Genomic DNA, 25,076 nt, shown 5'->3' with positions numbered 1-25,076 from the left:
GATAACAAAATTTGCACAGAATCTGCTTCTCATTTTTCTTTCTTCTTTTTAAAATAATGAAGCTTTCTTGCTCGCAGCGTATTACTACAAAGGAACATTTTTTTGTTCAGTGAAGTAAAAATGAAGATAAAAATTATATTTTCGTCGGAGAATCCATTGCTCGGTGGGTGGAAGAAGCGAATTCTGCCGTTGCTTGTCTTAGCTCATAAAATATAACATGATTTATTACCATGATTCCCCTTATAAATAACGCCTGATGAGTTTCATTCATGAAAAAAAATGTCGCTTTCTGTTTCTGACGTCATAGAAGGTAGCATAGAAAAAAAAAAGAGTACCGACAAGCGAAAGCTGATCCTTTTACTGGTTACCAAGGCAACCCCTTTGCGGTCCATGGATCTCTTTGGACAGCGAACGGCCACCATCACTAAGACAATCTCATTCGGACTTTGTGAACCACGCGTTCTCTGTGACAAACAGATACTGCTTTACATGGTAACTGTTTAATGTGTTTACGGGTAAATCATTTTAGAATGTGTTTGAGAGAATCTGAGATATATATCCTTGCGAGAAAGAAATAGTTAACATTTCAAGAAGTTTTTATTTTTCTTCTGTTTTAAGGACAATCACAAACTTGCCAATTTGAGTTTACAACGATCTCTGCTTATTAAGTGCAATTAATCAGATTAATTGCAGTCGGATGTAAATCGAAAAAACGAAGCTGAAGATAATCTTCAAATCACTTGAGTACAACACATTCTATATACCTGATTTATTCACCATTTCGCAATGCAATAATTGAAAAAAAAAAGTTAGCTGTTAAGTTTTAAGATAACAGTTTTAAAATGTACTAACCATTATTTTAAGTAAATCCAACGACCAGGGCTGGATTAACCCATCAGGAGGAACGGGGCTAGAAGAAATATGTGGCCCCTGCTGACTTTCTTTGAAATTCTGTGTGTAGGAAAGTTAAGGGAATATGTTTCATATTTTTGGTCATATTTTATTTTATGGTGATGATTGTATCTTCTGATGGTGATTCTTTTTAGACAACCAGTTGAGATTTTGAACAAAAATGAAATGAAATTTTTGTTTTACATCCCACGGTTATGCCGGTTAGGCGAAAGAAAGACGGTGATGATGAGAGATAAGTGAAATGGTGGAATGAAGAAAGTGGGAGGAAACGCGAAAAATCCCGAGAAAACCCACGAGCACGGTGTTTGTCCACCACAAAGTCTACATAGCGCAAGCTGGGATCGAACTAGGGACCCCAAGCACTGGAGGTAAACGCTCTACCACTGAGCCACCGCGCCCCCGCGATTTTGAACAGAGTGGATGCCCCTATCCACCTGGAGACTCGGGGCTATATCCCCTCTAAGCCCCTCCCTTAATCCGGCCCTGACAACGACGACAAAAATACCAGTTATTTTCAGCATAATACAAAGTAACTCAACTCAAATAATCTGGCGGAACCAAATGGCGTGGTTCTAGGTCCCGACCGAATTTTCTGTAAATTTAGTTTAAATTTCATGATTATTTTACAAATTTCAATATAATTTATCTTCATATTGAATTTGAACACCTCCGAAATATTCCTGCTTACAATTCCTGGCAGCTATTAGACGAGCTGTGACAGTCATTTCCAACTGACATATGTATGACGTACAAGCACGCTTTTACAAAGGCAGAGAGAAACACAATGAGGAAAAGGGGGGGAAAAATGAAGCAGGAGAGCAAGTGTTGCCAGTGGACGCGTAGTTAGGGACCCACGAATAGTATACAGGCTTTCTTCCAGAATATTTTGTCCGGGAGAAGGGGAAGCAAAATCAAAATTTTAGAATGTTGCATTAGGACATTATTTGCTAAAGTAGTGGTTTTTAAACAGTGTGTCGCGGAGTCCCATAGGCTGCATAAGCTATGACATGGAAAGCATGTGTCACAAGAAATCGAAATTATTATTATTATTATTATTATTATTATTATTATTATTATTATTATTTTGATGTATGAGATAGTAAAAACCCATGCTAGAGGCATGGTAGAGCCAGTAAATCACTAGAAGAAATAGTTTAGTTTCTACAACTCTTCAAATATGGCTTAGCGGTAGGTGTAAGAGATTTGGCACAAACTTTTTTTTTTTGTAACTAGTTGTAGGCCTAACTTTAGTCAAAATATTAAAGCTGTTTTTCCGAGCTTGTTTGAAAACCAATAAATAACGTGATGACATGCCTAAAATAATGAAGAAAATTAGTATTATTGTTATTTTGTCGTTGAGTTGTTAATCAATCTTTTTTTTTAAAAAAAAAAAAGTTCACTAGAAAATAAAATTATGTATTTATACCTAAATATTTATGAATGATTGTTTATGTAGTTGTTTATTTTTTTCTGACAGGACCAGATAAAAGTAATCAGAGACACTTTGAAATCGGTACGAGTACTCACTCTATAGTTATTTTATATATTTTACTTTCAGCTACATTTGGTGCATTGGAACGCAAGTAAATACAAGAGTTTTGCAGAGGCAGCTTCGAAACCTGATGGATTGGCAGTACTGGGTGTATTTTTAACAGTAAGTTATATGTAGGCCTAAAGCATAAGTCAGAAATGTAATTGTGGTTTTAATACTTGGAAATCAGGGATACTAACTTATACAGGGTGTCTCAAAAGTCCCCTGACATAGGGTAACTCTGCTATTATCAGAGTTACAACAAAATATAAGAGGAGAAACCGTCTCCAAATATAATGTTTTCAATCTAAAGTGAAGAAATTTTTTAAATCGGACGAGCCATTTGGACTGTACACTCTTTACCTAGACCCGGAACGTAAGTGAATAGTTATTGTCGTTTACGTCGATTGGTAGCCCCCATTTCAAGTAGTAACTTGATTAATTTATGTTGTGGGTCCAGGTAAATGACAACATTGAATTTTCTTTTAACATTGAGCGCATAAAGAGTGAGCAGCACAAATGGCTCGTCCAATTAAAAAAAAAAAATCCTTCATTTTAGATTGAACACATCATATTTGGAGACGGTTTTTCCTCTTGCATTTTGCTTAACTCTGATAATAACAGAGTTACCCTATTCGGGGGACTTTAGAGACACCCTGTATATTGCATAGATACAGAAGCTAAATTTTATTTGAACAATTTGATTTTAATAGTTAGGTATTTATTTACTCTAAAATATTTTAGCATATAGATTTGCTTTATGCATGCCACAAGAAAATAACTACAGAAGTGTGTTTCCTGAAAAAAGTCTACTTCATATGCCAGTGGTTCCAAAGCGATATGCTGCGCACTCCCATGTGGTATGTCGTGAAATTATAGAATTTAAAAATAATGAAACATTTAATAATTGAACGTGCCATTTGAAGAAGGAAAACATTCCGTTTAATGCTTATTCAATTACTAGCATCAATTACCCGCTTCGGTGGGTTAAATTAAGAAAAAATAGTAATATGTTTCGTTAGTCAGTCACTTTTTACTATTACTAAAGCGCTCATTGATATTGGTCATTTTCGATCATTTTTATATATCCTCCTCCCTCTCCCTATGTTGTGAGGCACGGCATCGGAAGTTTCATTGTTCATCTGTTCATCTCAGCGACCCCGAAAGTGAATTCGACACTGATATTGGTCATTTTGATTTTATATATATCCCCCTCCCCTCCCACAATTTTTGCGGGGCTGAATTTGTAAAAATAGGAAAACTCTTAAGAAGCTTGTTCAAAATAGAGGGATCGTCTTATGTTCAGGGCTGTCTTATAGTCGAGTAAAAACAATACGTAGAATTATCACCATGGTACTGTTACAATTTCCACATTTCTTCGTTCATTCTTCTAGTTTGGTAACACCACCGCGGTGTTTGTTTCGCACGATCTTTATGGCAATAGCTAACACCAGACCTGTGTTAACCGAAACACCGGACTTGGTGCTGAAATAATACGCTAATGTGGTGGTAGTGTGTTGGAACTACTGATCTGTGCTAGAATTGATTTGTTTTAAGACTATCAGTTTTATTTACTATGTGGTTTAGGTTAGCTTCAGTTACATTAGTTTTGGTTAGGTTAGCCTAGGTTTAAACTTTTTTTTTTTTTTTGCCAAAAAAAAAGTTACTTTTGTAGTAATTTTCTCAGTATATGCATACATATAATCTGCACCTAAGACATAATCTGCTCCTAATCTGCTAAGGAATGTCTGATTGTCGTTCAAATACAACTTCGTTAACGGACTAGCAATAGACGGACTAGATTTTTATTTTCATGAAGAAATGCCTTGATGCTTATCTGATTACTATTAATGTTCCTTTTGGTTTGATAAACTACCGTAGCTTGGAAACATTGAAAGACACTTATTTGAAAAGTCAAAAACAGTGGCGGATCTAGAAAGTAAAAGCTAGAAGAGCTAGCCAGAACCCAGATTATGCTAGGTGCACCATGAGTTTACTATAAACTTTGAGAAGTATATAAATAATATCTTAAATTATTTTTGTCAGTCCAAAAATTAGGGGGTCTAGGCCCCCTGGCCTCCGGCTAAATGCACCACTGGTAAAAAAAAAATGGCGTTAATTATGCTGAGAATTAATTTTAATCGTTGCTTAGTTTTAACTCCAATAATGTACTATATACAATACAATATAATCAGTAATATACTCTAAAATATAAACAAACAAATAATTTTAAAGTATCCAACATGATTTAGTATTTTAAATAATAATAATGAAAAAAGAATCATATTCTTATGGAAACTTGACAAGGTACGAAAGGTTGAGTTACAACTTCATTTGCAATTAATTCTTATGTACTCTTTTTAGCCTGGAAATAAACACAGTGAGTTGCAGCAGATAGTGTCGTTACTGTCGAAAGTTCAACACGCTGGACAAAGAATAGCATTCCCAGATCCTTTAGATCCAGCTAAATTATTGCCAGGTAAACATTTAATTTATACAGAAATATGGATGGTTCGTTTAAAAATAAATTAAAATATGTATTTAGTCAAGTAGTGTGAATTTTAATTTTGTCATTAAGGGTGTAAACCTTAAGCTTTTTTCTTGGGCATTTATTTGTCGTAAATATTGGGTCGATGCATAAGTTCGTGCTGTTTTTTGGGGGGGTTGGCAACAATGAGCCGTGAAGCGATTGTTTATAGTTATTCCATTGTTTTACCGTAGTTTGGAGTTTGTGTGTTGTGAAACACAGATTATCTTGATTGTGAACGTATTATTGTATATATATTTCAGACAAACTAATATGGAATGTCAAGTTGAGAAAAGTGATTATTTCCGTCACATTTTACTCTTCGAGTTTCAGAAGCTGCGAGAACAATTTGTGCAGTGTGCGGGAATGAAGCAATTGCTGGAAGAACAACACAGAAAAGCTTCTCTTGACCAATGGCTAACAGATTTCTTCCGGTCAAAACGAAAACAGTTCTACAGGCGAGGCATTGAACTGCTACCCGAAAGTTGGCTGAAGGTCATAGATAGTGGAGATAAATACATCACTAAGTGATTGTGAGTTACTGTGAAGTGACAGTAAAATGTATGCAATGTATTGTTACACTCGTAGAATATGCAGTAACGTAGCGTGAAGTTTTGAAATGGGTAGGCTGAAATTAGATTCGTAGCTAGAGGGTGGCTAGGAGGGGCCCAATCCCCTAAAACTTGCAATTTTTGTTGTACATATATATGAGTGAAAAGTGAATTTAAGTTACCCCCCCCAAAAAAACTACCCCGCCCTTATTTAAACGATCACGTCTTAGTGTTCTGACTACGCTCTAATGCTTGATAGAAAAAATGCTAATTCATGCAATATATTTTTCATACAATGCAAGAAAAAGTTTAAGACTGGTTCTGCTTCATATTTCCCTTACACATACGGTTTCCTTACATATGCGATACTCGCATATCACACATACACTGTATTACTGTTTCAAAGAAACAAATAAAAACGGATAGTTATAGGACGATCTTAAGTGTAACTTCCCCAAATCATAGACAAACTTAAGCACTTCACCCACAACAACACATATCAGCATGCTAATGGAAAACAGTGGAGCAGTAGCTCACAGACAATTGATTTTTACAGAAAAAGCTATTTTTAGATTGAAAGTATGAAAAAAAAACTATACCTCATCTGAGGTCTCCTTCAGAATCGATCTTCGAAAAACTTGCGGATAGCAACGCAACGCAAAAAATACAACATAACTGCTATGTCAATTATCGAAAACTAAAATGTAAATTTTACGCTGTGATAACGCAATCCAGTACACAATAAGGTCCCTGATGTATTAATACTATTCATAATAACAACATTTTTATTCTCTCTTTCACCCTCTCTCTCCCTCTTTTTTCTTGGTCAAAACTCATTACTGAATGTGAGCTTCTAAATTTTTCATAGTCTCTGCTCTATACTGTCTTACAAGACCGCATCTTTTCGCTTTTGTTTCGCCAAACACCCGAAAGGCTAGCCTTTCGTCAACATTCGTCCACTTTCGTTGCATCATGAATTTGTGTATAGCTCAAGAAGTTTTCGTCTGCTGAGAGTGGCGGGAAAGTGATTGTCACCGTCCCATTCTCCTAATTCCATGAGAGAAGCGGAAGGCTAGCCGCCGATAGCCTTCAATGCGTTCTTACAGAAGCTTCGCTTTAACTCACTTGATGTTTAAACAGCGTACCATTTTAATAAAATTAATTGTATCAATATCCAAAAGCAACATTTGAGGCTGATGTATAAATACATGGATAGGCTAAGTCTTATAGCCTTAATGAGCACTACGTCCCTGAGAATATGTTAATGTTATGTTTATGTTGTATTTGAATTAACAGAATAGCAGAATAAAAAATAAAATATAAAATATAAGAACCAAACGAACTTATGCATCGACGGGAATTAGGTATAGTAAAGTATATGTATAAGGTCCATTATATGCTTATACGGTGCATTGCCTCGCAAAAATTATTTGAATTACTTGGGTACGAAATAAATATCTTCATTTTGTCTTATGCTTCTTATCTCTACCTCAGCTTGGTTTAGCTAAACCCAACCACATATTTTATAACTAAGGCAAATTAATCAAGTCGAGCAGCATAAGGCAGTTCCTTCTCAACTTTGTTTCGTGGGAAGTTCTTGCCAAATTAAATGGCCTTATGTTGTTACTCCAGGTTAGGTTTTCAGCAGAAAAAAAAAAAACTATCGAAATATATTTTTTTTACCTTATCTATAACAATGTGTGGTGCTTTGCTTTGACATTTCTTTCATTGGTGGAATTCCATAAAACAAGAAAACACACCACAGTATAGCAGGACGTCGCATGCTGTGCAGTAATATTTGGTACCCTTCTTCGTGATCTCAGTATTGTCCATTCTGGGAAAATAGTTTGTGCCCGGTTCTCGTACCGCGTTATTGTTACAGCGTTGGAGAATATTCATTGAACTTCTGGGCCGAGCCCATCACTTGTCTCCAAAAGACAAACGGTAGAGCTTGGATGATATAACTTGAAGAGGAAGAAAGCACGAAGTTGGTTAGATCTTTGAATGTGATGGACTAGGTAGGCGATAAACTTTGTAGTTATCTTTCAGTGCAATGCTTTGTCACACACATATACATACATACACACGCAAATAACCAACGAAAAAGAAAGTTATGTATTTAGTGAGAAAACAGAGAGAAAGAGCAGAGAATTGTGATTTGTTAGAATTATATTAGCAGTCTCACACATATTTCCTACGGGAGCTCATGTGGTTCGGATTCCACGTTAATCAGTAGGTCCACGTCTCATATAGCCTCGCTGCTGAAAGGGACGCTAAACTAAAATCAACTCAACATATTTCCTATATGTATGACGATGTTTCGTGATGGGGTCATACTGGGTCACTCTGGGTCATGGGTCTATACGGATCACCGGGCCTGGTTGGTCATGAGTCTGACTGCCTCTTGGTCATGAGAGTCGCGGAATTCGCGACCCTTACCATCATTATTGCTCATACAAGATGTAATTACTTGAAAAGCTGTACCTTACTAGTATTAAGCTAGATTAGAAGTTAAACTATGCTACGTTTTGTAGATGCTATATATATACTTAAAACAATTTAGCTCATATTCAATTTTATGTCGAGAAAACGGTCTTTGAGGGTTTTTCTCCGTTTTGAACTCATTGAAACCTGACAATATTGAGTCACGATTCCATAAATAAATTTAAATACGAGCATTGTTCGCAAATAAATAAATTACCAATTTTTAGAATATCGGAAACACTTCTCCTCTGACCCCGCCAGAGACTCCAATTTCTTTATTTTCCATACTAACTACTTACAGTTTTACTTGCAACTTAGTTTCGACGTAGCGTATAGTAGACATTATCAAATATGGTACCGATACTTTTTTTAATACTTTATCAATGAGTTTTAATTCAGGATTGTATGTAATTCTTATATGATATAATATTGTGGTTAGAATAGCATAACATTGTATAATTAATTGATTTTTCTGTTGTACAGAGAAGCACGCTTACTGGACATACCTTGGGTCCTTGACGACTCCTCCTTGCACAGAGAGTGTTACATGGATTGTGTTTAAACAACCGATTGAAATATCGGAAGAACAGGTGAGATTTTCGACTACTTTATCATGATTCCTATTATTTTTCATTATAAAACACTCGTCCTTTTGTGGTAAATAATATTCTTTCGATGATATATAGTAAATATTGTTTTTTTTAGAGAAGAAAAAAATCAATGTGTCAGGTGTGGGGTTCGAACCCACGCTCTCATTCGAGAACCAGAGCTTAAATCTGGCGCCTTAGACCGCTCGGCCAACCTGACTTACTTTCTTTTTTCCCCCGGAAACCTTTTCTAGTCGGTAGCCGTTTAATTTTTAAATAGAGAAATCGAAATTCCATAGAATCAATGTTTTGTTAATTTGGACATAAAATATAAAAGGACTTACTTTGGAGTATGTTTAGTACAAGGGGTCCAGAAGCACGTAGAAAACACAAAATTTACAGGAGAAATGAATGATGCAAGTACTTAGACGAACATAACGTAACCAATCTAACCTAACATAAACTAACCTAAGCTAACCTGAACTAACCTAAACTAACCTAATATTGGTAGAAATAAGCGAAATTTTGGCTTAAGTTTAGAGTTGCCTCTCCAGTCTGAAGGTGCCCTTGGACTTTGCAACATACAAAAAACAGTGCTTAAAGTATTAAAAATTGTTACATTTCACTTAACTTTAGTACTCCGTGGGCTTCACAAAAATTTAAAAAGGTTTTCTTCATTATTTTTGAGCATCCGTTATACCTGTTCGCCATATTCGCCATATTTTACAACTACCATGCTGCTGAAACCTTCCGCGAATGCTTCCGCATCCGGCAAATAGTACTAACTTCCACACATCTTTTCTCGTATTAAAAATAACTCTCCTGCCGAACTTACATTCCTAAACATCAAAAAAAAACTTCAAATTATCATTTCTTACCTCATTTCTCCTGTAAATTTTCCTGATTTTTATAAAAAGCGGAGGGGTAACTCTAAACTTAACCCGAAATTCTATCATTTTTTGGAAAATTATGCTGGACCCCTACACTAATATAAACTATACTAACCTAACCTAACATGAACTAAACTAGCATAACCTACCCTAAACTAACCGAATATGAACAGAAATTACAAAAAGTGTAACATTTTTTTAGAGAAAAGAGCTGCACCCCTTCTGCTAAACATAGGCTCTTACTTTTTATATTACTCTTTTTTCTTTGATTGATCGAGTTCATTAGAGTTCCTTTCAACGTCGAGGTCATATGAGACGTGGATGTATACAGACCCGTATCCAGTGGGGTCTAGGGGTCCGGCCCCCCTAAATTTTTACTGCCCTCCTAAAATTTTCACGGCAGGCTTGAAAATGAACTATAATATATGATTGGAGCGGGTCCCCTAACTTCTACCGGCCCCCCTGCATTTTTGGGCTGGCTACGGGCTTGGATGTATAGCTTAACGTGGAATTCGAACCAAATGGACCTCCTCCAGGAAGCGAACTCGGGTCTCCCGTACTGAAGACGCGTACAATATTCATATGAAAACTTTTTCACGCTCGACTCGAGCCATAGGAACTAAATATACGTTTCTGATTGGTTGGAGTTTGCTATTGTCCAGACCTTTTAGTGTATGTATTGTGTATTATAGTGACAGAAGGAAATTGTCACTCTGTGTGTTGATAAAAGTAAAAAGATAATTATGTTTGAGTTACATTTCGTAAGAACATGAGGCATATTTCTTTTTTCACGCGCTTTTGGTCACAAGGAAGCGGGTAAAGTTCGAAGTTGGACCATTCGAATGTGACGTAATGTCACGTGGTATTGTCATGGGTGTAAAGGTGGAACAAAACAATGTTTCGTTGCGTAAGTAAATAATTTTTTATGCATTTCATCTATTAAATACAACGAGTATTACTTTTATCTTATTTTAATGATAAAATTATGAAAATTGTAGAAAAGTAGTAGAAAGTTTCATTGAGTCGGTTTGACTCACGCCAAAAACGATTTTCACTACTAACCTGTTCGCTCGCTAGCATGCTCGGTTACGAGAATAGACACGATCCGCTCGGGAGAATAATACTCCCGGAAGTGTTTTTTCGCGCGCTACCCTAGTCAGCTGTTTTAAGTTGGTCACAAAATTTATATCATGGGAGCCAAGGTAGAATTAAACGAGCCCTGGGGTGCTACTAACCCCTTCCTACTACTACTACTACTACTTCTCCTCCTCCTACTACTACTACTACTTCCCCCAATACTACCACCATCACCACCACCACCACCACTACTACTACTACTACTACTACTACTACTACTACTACTTCCACCAATACTACCACCACCACTACTACTTCTTCTTCTTCTTCTTCTTCTACTACTACTACTATTACTACTACTACTAGTAGTAGTAGTACTAATACTACTACCACTAGTAGTACTACTACTTCTCTGCACAAAAGTAAGTAAATCACTTTTTGAGTATTGTTTTCATCTTATTTTAATGAAAAAGTGTTAGGAATTTTTTTAAAAAAATAAAATCTTGCCTTGGACGGGGTTTGAACCCAGGTCAAAAGCGATGGTGGTTACTAACCTGTAGTGTTAGCACGCTCGACCACGAGAGCCGACTGCACCAAGCGTTTCATTTCTCTACGTGTCAAGAAACGGATAACGCTAACCAATCAGAACTGTGTACTTCCGGTAGTATTACTCTCCCGAGCTAAGTCCTGGATCGACAGCAGTAAGTGTTTGATTTGTTCTACATGTACGCTATGTGGCGAGAAACGAATAACTTCAACCAATCAGAACCGTGTATTTAGTTCCTATGAGTAGGGTCGAGCGTGATATATTAACCAATTAGCCACGATATTTTTTTCCCTGTTTTATGAGAGTTTTAAGTTGCCACATATCATGATTAAGAACATTAAAAATGAACGGAATCGTGAATTATTTTCAGATCTACGAACAGATAATCGTGATTTTGTGCCTGTTTTCATGAAGGGATTAGAGAGTTGCTAAGAAATTCGAAAAACCAAAGGTTCCTCGTGCCAGGAACTTATATAACGTGCTAGTCCAAAACCAAATGTTTGAATCCCTATAGGTCCTTTAGGGTCCATGTTTGTACTATTTTCTCTAAGATTTTGTGCACCCACTTTTATTATCCCTACAAGCGAGTGTGCCCCGTAATTATCTTAGACGTCTTGATCTAATTATTCGCACTTTGTTCGATAACAAGTAGTTATTTAGAGTTTCCATTAGTATACTACACTGACTTTATAATTATCCCTATTTTTTTAACGGTATCGGTGGAAGATTTCACTCGATCAATTAGCGTGGTGCTTGTGCGTAGAACGGGGAAAACTGGCGATATATCAGAATTTGATAGAGGCCAGATTGTGATAACTAGGTGACCGGAAATGAGTATCTTAAAAACAGAGCGATTTGTCAGGTGTTCGCGAGCTGCCATGGTTAATGTTTTCCAAAGATAGGACAGTGAAACCAGCACCAAACGACAAGGTGTGGGACAGCCATACCTTATTATAAATATCGGACGTTGTAGACAGGCGAGACTGGTACAATAGGATAGGGGGGCGAAGTATGACATAATTAAAACAGCAGACTTTAACAAGAACAAAGCCAAGAGTGTGTCTGAGCACAAGTTCACCGTACACTTTTAGCTATGGGCCTTCGTAGCCGACGTTCAACACGTGTACAAATGTTAACCGTACGGCATCATTGATACGACTCGAATTGGCACGTGCCCATCGTCATTGGACCACCGAACAATAGTACAATGGTGCATCGTCTGATTAATCACGATACTGCTTTCATCACATCGATGGGTGAGTCAGAATCCATCGTCTTCCAGGGGAACAGCTGCTCGAAACGTGCACAATGGAACAACGACAGATCGGTTGTGGCTCCATTATGATATGCGGAACTTTCACATGGTCATGTGTGGGCCCAGAAGTGCCTGTGGAGGGCATCACGTTGGCTTGTAGTTATCGGCAAGTGTTGCTGACCATGTGCACCGTTTGATGCATCACGTTTCCAGCTGCCCATGGCATTTTCCAGTAAGACAATCACAAGCCCAATCATATGCTGCAATGCTTCGAAGAGGACAGTGGTGAGATTCAATTTTTACTCCTAACTCATCCGGTCTTAACCCAATTGAACACCTTTGAGATGTTATTGAAAGTCAGATCCGAGGTCAACTGCGAAATTTAAAGGAATCAAGTAACTTGTGTATGCAGATGTGGTACGCCAATGCTTCCAATCACCTATCATGCCTCATTGCTTGTATGCCAAACCGCATTACTCGTGTTCTACTAGACAAAGGCCGATATACCAGATATTAGGTAACTTGTCATAATGTTTTGGCTAATCAGTGTATATGTAAAGTTTCACACTATACAACTTTCTTCATATTTATTCGTCTCAATTTTTGGACCAAACATTTTCTACAAATTATTTTTCTCTTTTAGTCTGTGCTCCTCTCTGTCTTCGTTAGCGAAAACTTTCCCGTCTGTTCAGTACACTCGGGTATTTTTTTAACTTTCTCGATAATAGTCGCCACGATAAACAGTTTTATACAGAACAATATCACCTCTTTCCCACTAGTTTCCTGCTATTTATTTCGTTGTTAATGTTGTTCCTAGTCGTTCTAGATTTGTTTTTATTGGGTTCAGTGGTCGAATTAGAAATAATTTAATTGGAATTCTCGTACGCTCGACAGACCTGTCGTAGGTATTACTTTTCGAGAAGTATTTTTTAACCGGATATTGCTTTTTATTTTCTCTTTCTTATCGAAACTAATGTACTTTTTATTTATTTTTCTCTCACCCAAACTGTAATGATGTACGTGGCTTTGCAAGTCATTGCAGAAATGTCTTACACATGTGAATAGCTGCGGACTTGTCGAAGATTACGCTTTCATAAAACAGAAAAATGGTAAATGAACACAATTTAATAAGGTTACTGAAAACTGAACTCGCCCGTTTTTATTACTTTATGTCCAAGTAAAATAGTAAAATAAATAAATAAATTCCATTTCCATAGCTGTCGAAAATGATTTACAAAATTTATAAACTGGATGCAATTTTAAACTTGTTGGACATATGTATACATCAGCCACTTTTCAATAAAACCGATGGTGTCCAACACAGATAGGTTTCAGTGTAATGTGAATGATATATTTAGGATATGTTAGTACTTTTTACTCGTCCAATCAACCTTCAAATAGTGTTTTGGCTAAGCGTTATTTGGAAAGAAGGATTGTTGTACTAAAAATATGAAAAAAAAAAAACGTGAAAAATACTGTTTTTAATTGAAAAAACTTCAACGGAAAGAAACATTTTTTTTTCATATCACGTTTAGCAGTCATCAATGGTTTGTGTCATGTTCACCTTATGCCGTTATTCCTTTATCTATTTTAAAACTGCAAGTATAACGAACTAAATAGCGTCATAAAGTTTTAGACGTGAAAATGCTCGCTTCTTAATCAAACTTTAGGAGAAATGTTCATGCTTCTGCATGGTAAGGAAGTGATTTTATTATTGCTATATCCTTTAGTTAATCCAATTCATGTTTTAACTAGATTTTTAAGGAAATTTATAAACAAAATAAAAGGCAGAGAGGCCAGAGTAGAGCCTTGTGGTACTCTTGTAGTTTGTTGTTTATCTTGATCAATGGAAATAGCTCAACAGTAGAAACTTTTCTGATTAACATAATCATTTATCAAATTCTACTGTTTCTAGAACCATTCTCTTGATCGTGTTATTATTTATTTATTTATTCCAGCTTCAGGCATTCCGACACCTCAGAACTTACTGTGAAGGAGATACCTGTCCATGTGACGAATTCCAAGGTCAAGTGGTAAACAACTACCGACCACCACTGCCATTGGGCAACCGAGAATTGCGAGAGTGCAACGCTGCATAGTTTGGTGCTGAACATAAAATTTTACTATGCAGTTCTGAAAGACCCGGAAACACACATCTCATTTCGCATTCATAGCAAAGCAAATAATATTATTATTAATAATAAATAAAGTGCACAATCTGCACTTCTTGTTGAGACTAGATCAGCAGAGCTTATTTGAATGTGTGCATAAGAAATTAATGTACAGTTGTTAGTTTTTCAGAAAAAAAATGTAAATAAAACCACATATCACGTAGTTTACTAACCACTAAAGTAATCAGTATGTGATACTTAATACAATAGCTAACTTGTACCTGATCTGTTGTTACATTAGGTGAAAAAAATATTTTTAAGAAAACACAATAAACTGTTTCATTACTAAATTGTTGTTAGAAAAAGTAAAAAATATCGTTAAGAGTCATTACAAGCTGTTGATGTTTACTCTTTACAAAATAGCTGTTTACAATAAATACTTATTTAAGGAATTATGCCGTCCTAGTGCTGTTAGTAGAACTGTTATCAATTAGTGTTACAACTTTGAAGCAATTATTCAGATGGCCTAGATTATTTGTAGTTAATTACTCCTGTTATATTCTCTGTGTGCATTGCTGTTTAGAGTAAATCTAACAAAAAGTTAATATTATTGTTTCTATAAACTAAGCACACGTTAATTTTTTAACTACTATGATGTTGATCGTAACATTATGTACAGGCAGCTAGGTACATGTTATTTGAAAACGGAAGGCAAGGGTACGTATGTAAGTCTCTAGCAAAAATGAACCAGATAATATATATTGTCAATATTGACATGGATCGACTTAGCTTATATATTCTGTGGCAGTACCTTCGATATGAATAAATTAATTTTCATTCAGTTTTGTTTGTCGCAGAGAGAACGTATTTTCGGTGAAGTAGTGACATTTCTGATCTGTTTTCTCTAAAACTTTGACAAAAGAACATGTAGGATGTCTATGTTCATTTTTGTTGATGACAGTATATTCTACTTAAGATTACATGCATACTGGTCATTGTATCGCTATATGAGTGAAAATTACAATTTTGGTGTTTTGTAACAAAAACATAATGTTTCAAACTTGTTTATTCTGTCTTTCTTGCTGAAAAGTAATAGATGAGTTTTCTGACGCAGTAGTCAATATTACTGAACTAATTACCAAAATTTTACGTTATTTGTTAAATTAAAATATTAAAGGAGTTTATCTTAAAATATAGTACATTTTTTCTAACTATATTTGATCAGAATAAGCGTCTTACAATTAATGAATCAACAATATTTATAAATCACAAAAACTTCAAAATTGTTTTAAAAAATGTTTAATATACAATCAATGATAACGTAAGAAAATGTTTAATGAACACATTTCTGTATACTAATTAAACACTCATGTCAAAATGTGTGTGAAGGAATGGAATTAAACCTCTATTTGTCTAGTACTTTTATTCTGAAACGGCCTTAATATAATAGTTTACAAAGTGCATTAATGTTATACGTAAATACTTTATAACATTGTTTCATTGCATGTTCAATTATAATCATCAACGGAGTATATTTTATGTTAATGAAACTTTATTTTATTTAACAAATTTATTTATTCATTTGATATCATGGTTACTTTTGAACACATTCGCAGCTTCCGAATATATTACTTATTTTTTCTATATTCCATATTACTCTAATCGTTAATATGCAGCTGATTAATGTCATAACAGTTAGTAAAGGAGATCTTCAGGTGATTATTTACGCCAAAAATCTGAATCATGCGCAAATATTCTTAAGCATAAAGTCGGCAAATATAAAAATATATATTTTATTATTTATTTTAAAGAGAATTAAGTAACAATACAAAAACTGTTGTATGTAAGCCAAGAAATTATTATGGTTTAAAAAACATTAAATAAAAATTGATATTAAGTTGTGAAAACAATATTGATTATACTTGTTTCAATCTTGAGTACTTTTATGAAGCATGAATGCAGTTTTTTAAAGTCTGATTTGATTTAGTTTATAAGAGAAATCTACACTGGTCCATGAGATCAAGTAATCCCCACTGACATGCTTAAATGTGTTCTTTAATTACAAAAAATAAACGAAATATCCAAGATATTACATTTTGAAGATTTAATTCGTGCATTCCACCTTTAGTAATTCATTACTTACAATTTTATCATTGTGTTCAGAAGTGTAATGTTAAAATAATATACAAATAAAAATCCTAAATTTGTTATATAGATAATTACTAATAACTTAAAATGTTTTATGTTGATAAATGTATTATTAACATCTAAGTACCTTATGCCTTCTATTGTACAAAACATAGTTACAAATTATATTTATTTCACATAATCCCTTTATAACAGTTACATTTCTGCAGGTGTTTACGAAAAGCAAATGTTAAGCCCAGATAAAAAAAAAAATGTTCTTAATTACCATTTTCAGCACTTCGTTAACCTGTTTCAGTGCTGCTAATTGTTATCTGTTTCAAATTGTTGTGGTTAGTTAGTGAACATCTCACGATACCATAATTTATTGTTAATGTCAAACGTACGAATAGTAATAATGATTAACTGTCATACAGCTAAGTGAAACATTTATTTGTATGTAGATTCGTAGAAAAATATTTGTTAGAATACACAGACTGTGATAGTATTGACAAATAAAATTATAAGATGCTCAAAACTGTTCCAAGTTTTTTCATTCATACGGTATCTACAAACGAAAAGTAGAGGGAAGTTGCTCACCTCACGTTAATTTATATTTTGCTTAACAAGGCTAAAGAAGTGCAAGGCTAAAGGAAAAATATATTTCCGATAGATTGATATCTCAGCATAACATTATAAAAGCTACAAGGGAATTTCACCACTGAGAAATACCTGAGCAATTCTTGACGAAGAGGCCATTTTGTCCCCTAACACATAAAAGCTATGTACCAAAGGACTAATTATTGTATCTAGAGATTGGGTGCCTTATGGAGAGTCGTTTTGACGTCTGATTAACGCCATACTATGAGGTTGACTAACGGATGGTTATCAAAATTGTATTCAGAGTCTCTGATTAGGACGTAGTATTTGACGAAGTTAGTCACATGTGACTAATTAAAAATCTAAAGCAGAGGCTAATCTTTCACCCACGGTTTGGCGTGCGACACAACATTTCGTATTTCATGTGTTTTCATTTTTACAGACTATGCATGCGCTGATCTACTTTTATGTAGTCACATTTATTTTTCTCACCCGATGCATTGGGTTATATAAGTTAATCATACCCAAATCAACTTTTTAGTTGTACTCAAAGTAGACTCTGAATACCAAAAAGTGCACCTTCCTTAGTAAAGAGTTAGTATGCTACTAACTAGACTGTGACTAACACTCGATTAACGAATTCTCTCTGAATACCACCCTCTATTTCTAGAATATCTAGAGATTATTCTATTTCTTTGCACTTGCGTTTCTTCACACAGATTACTGTGATTACATACTACATACATTGATACTTAAAACATTACATACACATTGAGAAAAACAAATCGGATTTCCTGATCTATGCAACCACAAGAACTACACACATACATTCAAAACACATATTTATTATTTTTGCTATTTATTTTTTCAATATTCTTTACGTTGTGGATGTTTGATTGGACTGAATTTCCTCGGCTTACCAGTCTCTGCAGAACTTCAGTACCTTATTGCAAATTCCTTCACATTCTCTTAAAATGGCTTAATGGTAGAGCGTTTACCTCTGTGTGGAGTCCATGGTTCAATTCCTGGTCAAGTAAGTTTGTGGAGAACAACATCGTGTCCGGGGGGTTCTCGGGATACTCCCGTTTCCTTCCACATTCTCATTCCACCAATTCTTCCATCATCATTCACTTGTTTTAACGATCCGTCTCCCTTAGCCCAAATGGTGTAACGAGGGACGTTAAACTGAAAGCTATCATTTTTACATTCCTTTAGAAGGTTTTTATCCCTGACTATGTTGAATAAAACTATTTGCTTCAGTGCTACTTTTTGTTGATTATTTTTTCCTACCAAGTTGTTAATGATGCACTCAAATATTACGTGTTCTGGTGTTGGTCGTTGCCCGCACTGACATTCTTCGCTTTCTGTTAATTATATCTTTTTTTTTTTTTAAGTAATCTCGAAAGGTCTATGAAAGCTTATTAATTGTATCATTCCTCTGCCAGGATTAAATTTATCCATCTTCAATCTTTCTTCCACTGATGGCAACAAGTCAAAAAGTCGTCTTCCTTTTGTTGAGTTTGTCCATTCTCCTTGCCACTTTTCTATTGTAAATTTTTCCATCTCCTCTTTCCTTCAAGAATTCCTCCAAGTATTTCAACTGCTCTGATGTTATCGTCTTTCCAGTAGCTATATCCTCTTTTGTGGTTTTCTATAACTTTATATAATGGTGTTATTCCTGTTATCATTTGAAGAATACAGGGGAAAATGGAGGTAAGTCAAGATATGGTCGAAAATGAGTTAACAACAGAATAATGTAGCCTGAAAGGTGTAGTTTGCATGGACTAAATCCCACAGTAAAAATAAGGTTAGTAACGAAAAATTTAATATATACATATAACTGACTTGCTTCCTTCTCCCCCTCAGGCACGTAGCCAGGGAGGGATCTGGACACCAACCCTCTTCGAGACCAGAAATGAAAAAAATTAAGGATGAAACGAAAAGGAACGAGAAAGCGAAGAATCAGCGTTAAAAATAAAAAGTTAGAGCAAGCTTTTGGTTACTCTTTCTTATGAGAAGTTTTGTATTGCAATACATGGTGGTGAATGAGCAGAATATCTGGAAAAGTCAGGGAATTTGAAATTTCCAGAAAAGTTACAGAATTCTCAGAATTTCTGCTACTAGTCCGGGAAATTTCAAGCTTTCGAAAGCATAGTGCCGTTGTGTAACAGTGTGGACATTTTTTTTATTATAATTGTTCGTCATCGCTACTCTGCAGTATCAAACATGTTATCTCAGAAACAGTTTTCTATTGCTCTTTTAACCTGGCATTTGGAACAAACAGTAGTTGACGGAATAATACAAACAAAAAAGTTATGTGGAAAGAAAGTTCTGTTAACATTTGATTCAACAGAGAGAGGAACGCAGATATTGTAAAATATTTTACAAGACATTATTGAATATCTACTTTTTATAACAGTAGATATGTACTGTTTTTATCATAGTTGAGGTTATAATGAAAGAAAAATTGTTATATTTGAACGAACAGAAGAAGGAGCGTAAATATTGTAAATATTTCTCAATACGTTTTTTAAATTCTTTTACTCGAGATTTCTTCATAGTTTTTTTTATTAAAATAGTTACTAACATGTGCTCATTTTATTGTCCTAATAAACCAATAAATGTTGCCAGTAAATTAATTTAGACTGATCGAGCTCCTGGGCCTTCAGTATTTCATGTGATCCCCCCCCCCCGGCATTTCGAAATTCTGACTAAACGAACCAATATATGTTCCAGTAAAATAGTTTAGAATTATCGAGCCCTGGTGGGACATCCATATTATTTCATGTCACGGATCCCCCCTTTACGAAATCCTGGATACGTACCTGTCCCCCTGTAGTCTTCATTTGTACGTTGTTATGTATGTTCCAGTTATTCTTACCAGTATTATTCTTTGCACACTGTCTATTTCTCTCTCTCTCTCTCTCTCTCTCTCTCTCTCTCTATATATATATATATATATATATATATATATATATATATATATATATATATATATATATATATATATATATATATATATATATATTAGGGTGGTCCTTATTTATATGGGGAAAAATAAATTTAGGAATTTCCTTGGACTCACCCAATAAAATGGTTCCATATGGGACAAAATTAAGCCAGGAGAAAAATTAGATCCATTGAATAATTTTAAATGGTGCCCCAAACGACCTAAAATTTTGAATGCGTTTACAATACATAGTTTATGGGGAAAAGCTGGAATAAACTCTTCTAATTTACAAACGGCTTAAGGGAATGGAAAGATATCTTGGATAATGGAACTAGAGGAAATGAACAACCTAATTTTGTATAGCATTATTACGGCGCCCATCTTAAAGTCCGCCATCTTGAATTCAGGTCAAAATTTTCAAATAGGAAGAGGGTCATGTTACATATCATTTTGAGGTGGCGTTTTCCCAGAAGCACAAATCTCGTATTATTTTCAAGCTACCAATAATCTTGTAAGAGTTATTACGTGTGAAAAACGAAATGCTTCGATGTAATGTTATTTTATTGTAGTTATGGACCACAGATTTGTAAGAATTTTGGAAGTATTTTACATAAACAGGAAACAAACTGCTAGAGAAAGTTAAATCTTTGTTTCCCCATGAACTACCAATAAGTTTTTCCATCAAGATGATTCATAGAAGATTATGAGGAAAAAGAAAAAAATATAACATGGAAGAAATTGAAATATCCCTTATTTATGTAGTACTGTAGCTTTGTGGTAAGTTTTCAATAGGTTTTCAATCTTATATACTACACAGTTCACTTTTGTCACATCTAGGAAAAGATTATCTATGAGAATTCACTATGTGCAAAAGAAACTGTTTCTGATACTCATTTTTCGTAAAAACGATTTTGTAATCTTCTGTTAGTTTCACTCCCCTTTCTGCTGCATCGTTTATTACGGAGATGAATTTAACTATTGTCTTTCCTTGAAGATAATCATTGTTATCTGACCATGAAATCGGATCGCACTCAAGAAACCCTTTGGGTATTTTAAATCTCACGAGAAAAAATTGTTTGTTGTATCAAAATCACTGATTTCTCTTTTCGCAAGAATTTTTATGGTATTATCCTTGCGTCAAGCCTCTTTGCTGCTTCACGGTTTCTCCTTACAGTTTTAATTCTTTCAACCAATTTTTGTTTTTCCACTATGTTAACTTCATCATCAAAAAACTCCGATGCTACGTATTCCTCCTTCAAGTACCAGAAATGCCAAGAAAATTTAGAAAGAGCCACTTCAGATAATTCATTATCTATTTGCCTATAACTGTACAAAGCTTTCAAAAATTGCAGGTCTTGTAATGATGAATGGGATACTTGATCACATTTAAATCAAGCTTGGACATATAGTCGTATCAGAAAAATTCATGCTCTCCGAAGACCCGTTTCTATTTGCTTCGTTAAACGAAAATGTTGGCGAAAGAGAAATATTTTTAAACAATATATTGCTTTTCCCATCTACCTTGCATGGTGAATTGCTCCAGGCAAACGAAAGAAAACTCTTCGAGGAGGTATGCCATCTAAGAATGTCAGTTCTAAAAATTTACTGTAATCTTCTCTGCGGTGTCCTGTTTCTACAAGTTTGATAGCAAAATTCAATACTTCATTTCTTACATCTGAAATGTTGTTCCTTACGTCATCATCATCATCAATTCTGGAATAAAGTTAGTACAATCTATTTTAGACCAATCGTTCTGAAAATGCTTAAATAGGAAAACGTCCGGTCCAGACGCAAACGAAACACAACACCTGTCAAATACACATTTTAAAACCAATTCATAAATGTAATGTCTACAACGAAGGTATAGAAGATCATTTTGGAACATCTGCTCTAGCAGAATGAAAGCACCGTTCACATGACACATATTGCAGGGAATAGTGTGACAACAAACTGCCTGCACGAACTTTACCAAGTTCCATTCTTCAAGCTAATGAACTGTAGTAGAAATAATATGTTCGTTCTCCTCTTCATGATGACAAACTGAGAACACCAGTTAGCCTCTCATGAGCATCTCCTGTAATAAATATTGATAACCCATCGATAGTCTCTCTACCAGTCAAATTCGGCAGTAGTGTTCCGTCTCATTGCACAACTAACGCACTTGATGCACTCCAAAATTGTTTTTGTGGTCTTATGCAACTTCGCTACGGATTTTCTCTCAGCATCGATGCATATTTATTACTAGTTCCTTTACATTATGGCCTAATGTTTCTGCCGTCACTGTCGGAATATGTATTCTCGTTCTATCAGTGGACTTGTATCGATCAAGAGCAGCAACCTGTCTTGGAGTTTTAAAATTAGTTTTTCCCCTTTTACATCTCTTGCAGGCTCCGGGCGCACACAGGCACATATTTACATTTTATCTTACATACTCAACTGGGTTTTCCTCTTCATTTCTTGAAATGCTTACCTCCGTGTATTTTGGTGTAAAATTCATACAAATCATTTTAAGAAGTGCATTTTTCTTTTGAGTTCCTCTTTCTAATGAAGCCGTGCATATCCCTCTTGTTCTTTTCGAGCCAAACTCATGTCTTTACATTTAGTTGTGTAAGAGTTATTACTTGTGAAAAAGAGAAATATTTTCACAGGTAATAATTCTTAGACGACTAAGGCTATCTTTAAAATAGTGTCAGATTTGTGTTTCTGGTGAAACGGCACCTCAAAACGATATGTCACATTACCCTCTTCCTATTTGAAAATTTTGATCTGAATCCAAGATGGCGGACTTCAAGATGGCCGCTGTGACAATACTATACAACATTAGATGTGTTTCTTCCTTTACTTCCATTATCCAGGGTATTTTTGCGTTCCCTTAAGCCTTTTCTAAATTACAAGATTTTATTCCAGATTTTCCCATATATTATGTACTGTAATCGGATTCAAAATTTTAGGTCGCTTGGGGCATCATTTAATATTATTCAATGAAGTTAATTTTTCTCCTTCCTTAATTTAGTCCCATATGGAACAATTTTTGGGGGTGAGTCCAAAGAAATTAGGAAATCAAAAAATAAGGACCACCCTAATATATATATATATATATATATATATATATATATATATATATATACAGTGGCGGATCCAGGATATGATCAAATGAGGGGCTAAACCATAGTTCGCAGCTTTATCCAGTGTAAAGCAGGATTTAAGCCCATTTTATTCAGTGTATACCTGAGCGTCAAGGGGGGGACTATAGCCCCCTTGGATCCGCACCTGTATATACAGGGTGTTTCAGACAAAATGTCCAGTGCTTATAAATCAGAAACGGCTGAGAATAAAAAGATGAAGCAAAAACTGAGATAGGAAAATGTCATAGAACACATCACATGGTGTTGTAGTGACCCCCAGAGCCCTCCTTGAAGGGGGCCCAGGGGCCAACTACAAATTTTCAAATGGGAACATGTATTGAATCATACCTCATTCGGAAGTCCTTGAAAAACGAAGCAACTTTTGTAGGAAACAATTTTCGATTTGGGCCACCGTTTTAAAAATGGTCGCGAAAAGTGGGCCCTGTATCAATTTGAAGTTGGACCCCTTCACGAAGGATCCTGAGAATCACCACAACACCACCATTTGATATGCTTTATCATCGTTCCCTATCTCAGTTTTTGTTTCATCTTTGTATTCTCAACCGTTTCTGATTTATAAGCACTGGACGTTTTATCTGATACAGGACCCACTTTTTGCGGCTATTTGGCGGTGACAATCTTATTTATAATTTTCTGTCTTTTCTGCTGTCATTTCAATATGATGCTGAAAGACCCATTTCTCGTCCAACCATAGACCTAAAAATTTAAAGTTTTTAACTCTTTATGCGGGCTTATTTTTAATTTATTATGGGGTTTGTTTGCAACTTGTTCCGGATAGCATGTATTTTGTCTTTTTTGTTGGAAGGTTTAACGTGTTTCTTTTCCATAGCTTTATTCCATTTCTTTTCTAGTTGTCTTCATCTTCTACTTATTACAATAGCCACGTCATCTGCATATCCTACTACGCCTCCTTTTGGTTCAATATTTCCAAACATGTTATATTATGATACCGTAGGAGATAGGACCTTAGCCAGATCACTTGGGACATCCTTTCGTAGTGGTATTCTCTACTTCATCTTTAGGGCACGTACATTTAACCCTGCTATTCTTGCAGTAATCAATTACTGTATCATACAGTCATTTAATTTCTGTGAATTCTCAAAGAGCGAAAACCAACACAGATTGTCGAATGCTCCAGATATATACAATTTTGTAAAACCAATTTGTGTTTCTTAATTCTGTTGCGTATTGTTTTATATATAACATTAATGAGACAAACCAGTCTGTAAGATTTAATTTCTGCTCTGTCTTTATCCTCATCCTTTAGAAAGATTATTAAGTTTGATTCCTTGCATGGTATTGGAACTCTTCTTTGTTTGAAGCAAGCGTTTTATGATCTACAAAGGTAAGAGTTTAAAATTTCTTCATTTGCTATAATTATTTCTGATTTTACGCCATCTGAACCTGGAGCTTTTTTTTTTTTTTTCATTTAAAGTGTACGAAATTTTTTTTTTCTAATTCATCATTATTTACATAGTATATCTCTTTTCCGTAATCATTAAATGTTTCCTGCATCTTACTTCTTAGTTTTGAATTTTGACCAGTATGAGTTTCATCTTCGTTACCCGGTAATAGTTTGTTGAGTAGCATTTGTGCAGTTTCTTTCCAATCTTTGGAATAGAGTCCATCTTCTTTCTAAATAGTTAATAGTCTTTTATTAATTTTTTGCATAGGTATTTTGTACAGTTCTCTCCATGGATCTAATTTAAATTTTCTTAACAAAATTCTCCTACTTGTTAGTTTTGTGTTCTGCAAAATATTGAATATCTCGCTTTGGTGTTCTG

General features: G+C 35.0%; 1 protein-coding gene and 1 non-coding gene across 2 annotated transcripts in view; one reads left to right on the top strand and one right to left on the bottom strand.

Annotated features, from left to right (window-relative positions):
- The window catches only part of LOC145678417 (carbonic anhydrase 2-like), a 121,570-nt gene extending 104,436 nt beyond the window's left edge, over nucleotides 1-17,134 (top strand). Inside the window, exons 3-6 of the mRNA XM_081748565.1 lie at nucleotides 2,471-2,566; nucleotides 4,808-4,922; nucleotides 8,489-8,595; nucleotides 14,320-17,134. Of these exons, the coding sequence (XP_081604691.1) occupies nucleotides 2,471-2,566; nucleotides 4,808-4,922; nucleotides 8,489-8,595; nucleotides 14,320-14,460 (459 nt within the window). The 3' untranslated portion in view covers nucleotides 14,461-17,134. The remainder of the gene's footprint in view (nucleotides 1-2,470; nucleotides 2,567-4,807; nucleotides 4,923-8,488; nucleotides 8,596-14,319) is intronic.
- On the bottom strand, nucleotides 8,729-8,812 carry TRNAL-UAA (transfer RNA leucine (anticodon UAA)). The gene has a single exon. It is a non-coding gene; the product is annotated as a tRNA-Leu (tRNA).
- Nucleotides 17,135-25,076: the final 7,942 nt, after the last annotated feature.

This window comes from Thermobia domestica, chromosome 1, assembly GCF_964235325.1.
Source record: "Thermobia domestica chromosome 1, izTheDome1.hap1.1, whole genome shotgun sequence".
NCBI classification, from domain to species: domain Eukaryota; kingdom Metazoa; phylum Arthropoda; class Insecta; order Zygentoma; family Lepismatidae; genus Thermobia; species Thermobia domestica.
This window is presented reverse-complemented; position numbering and strand designations above follow the sequence as displayed.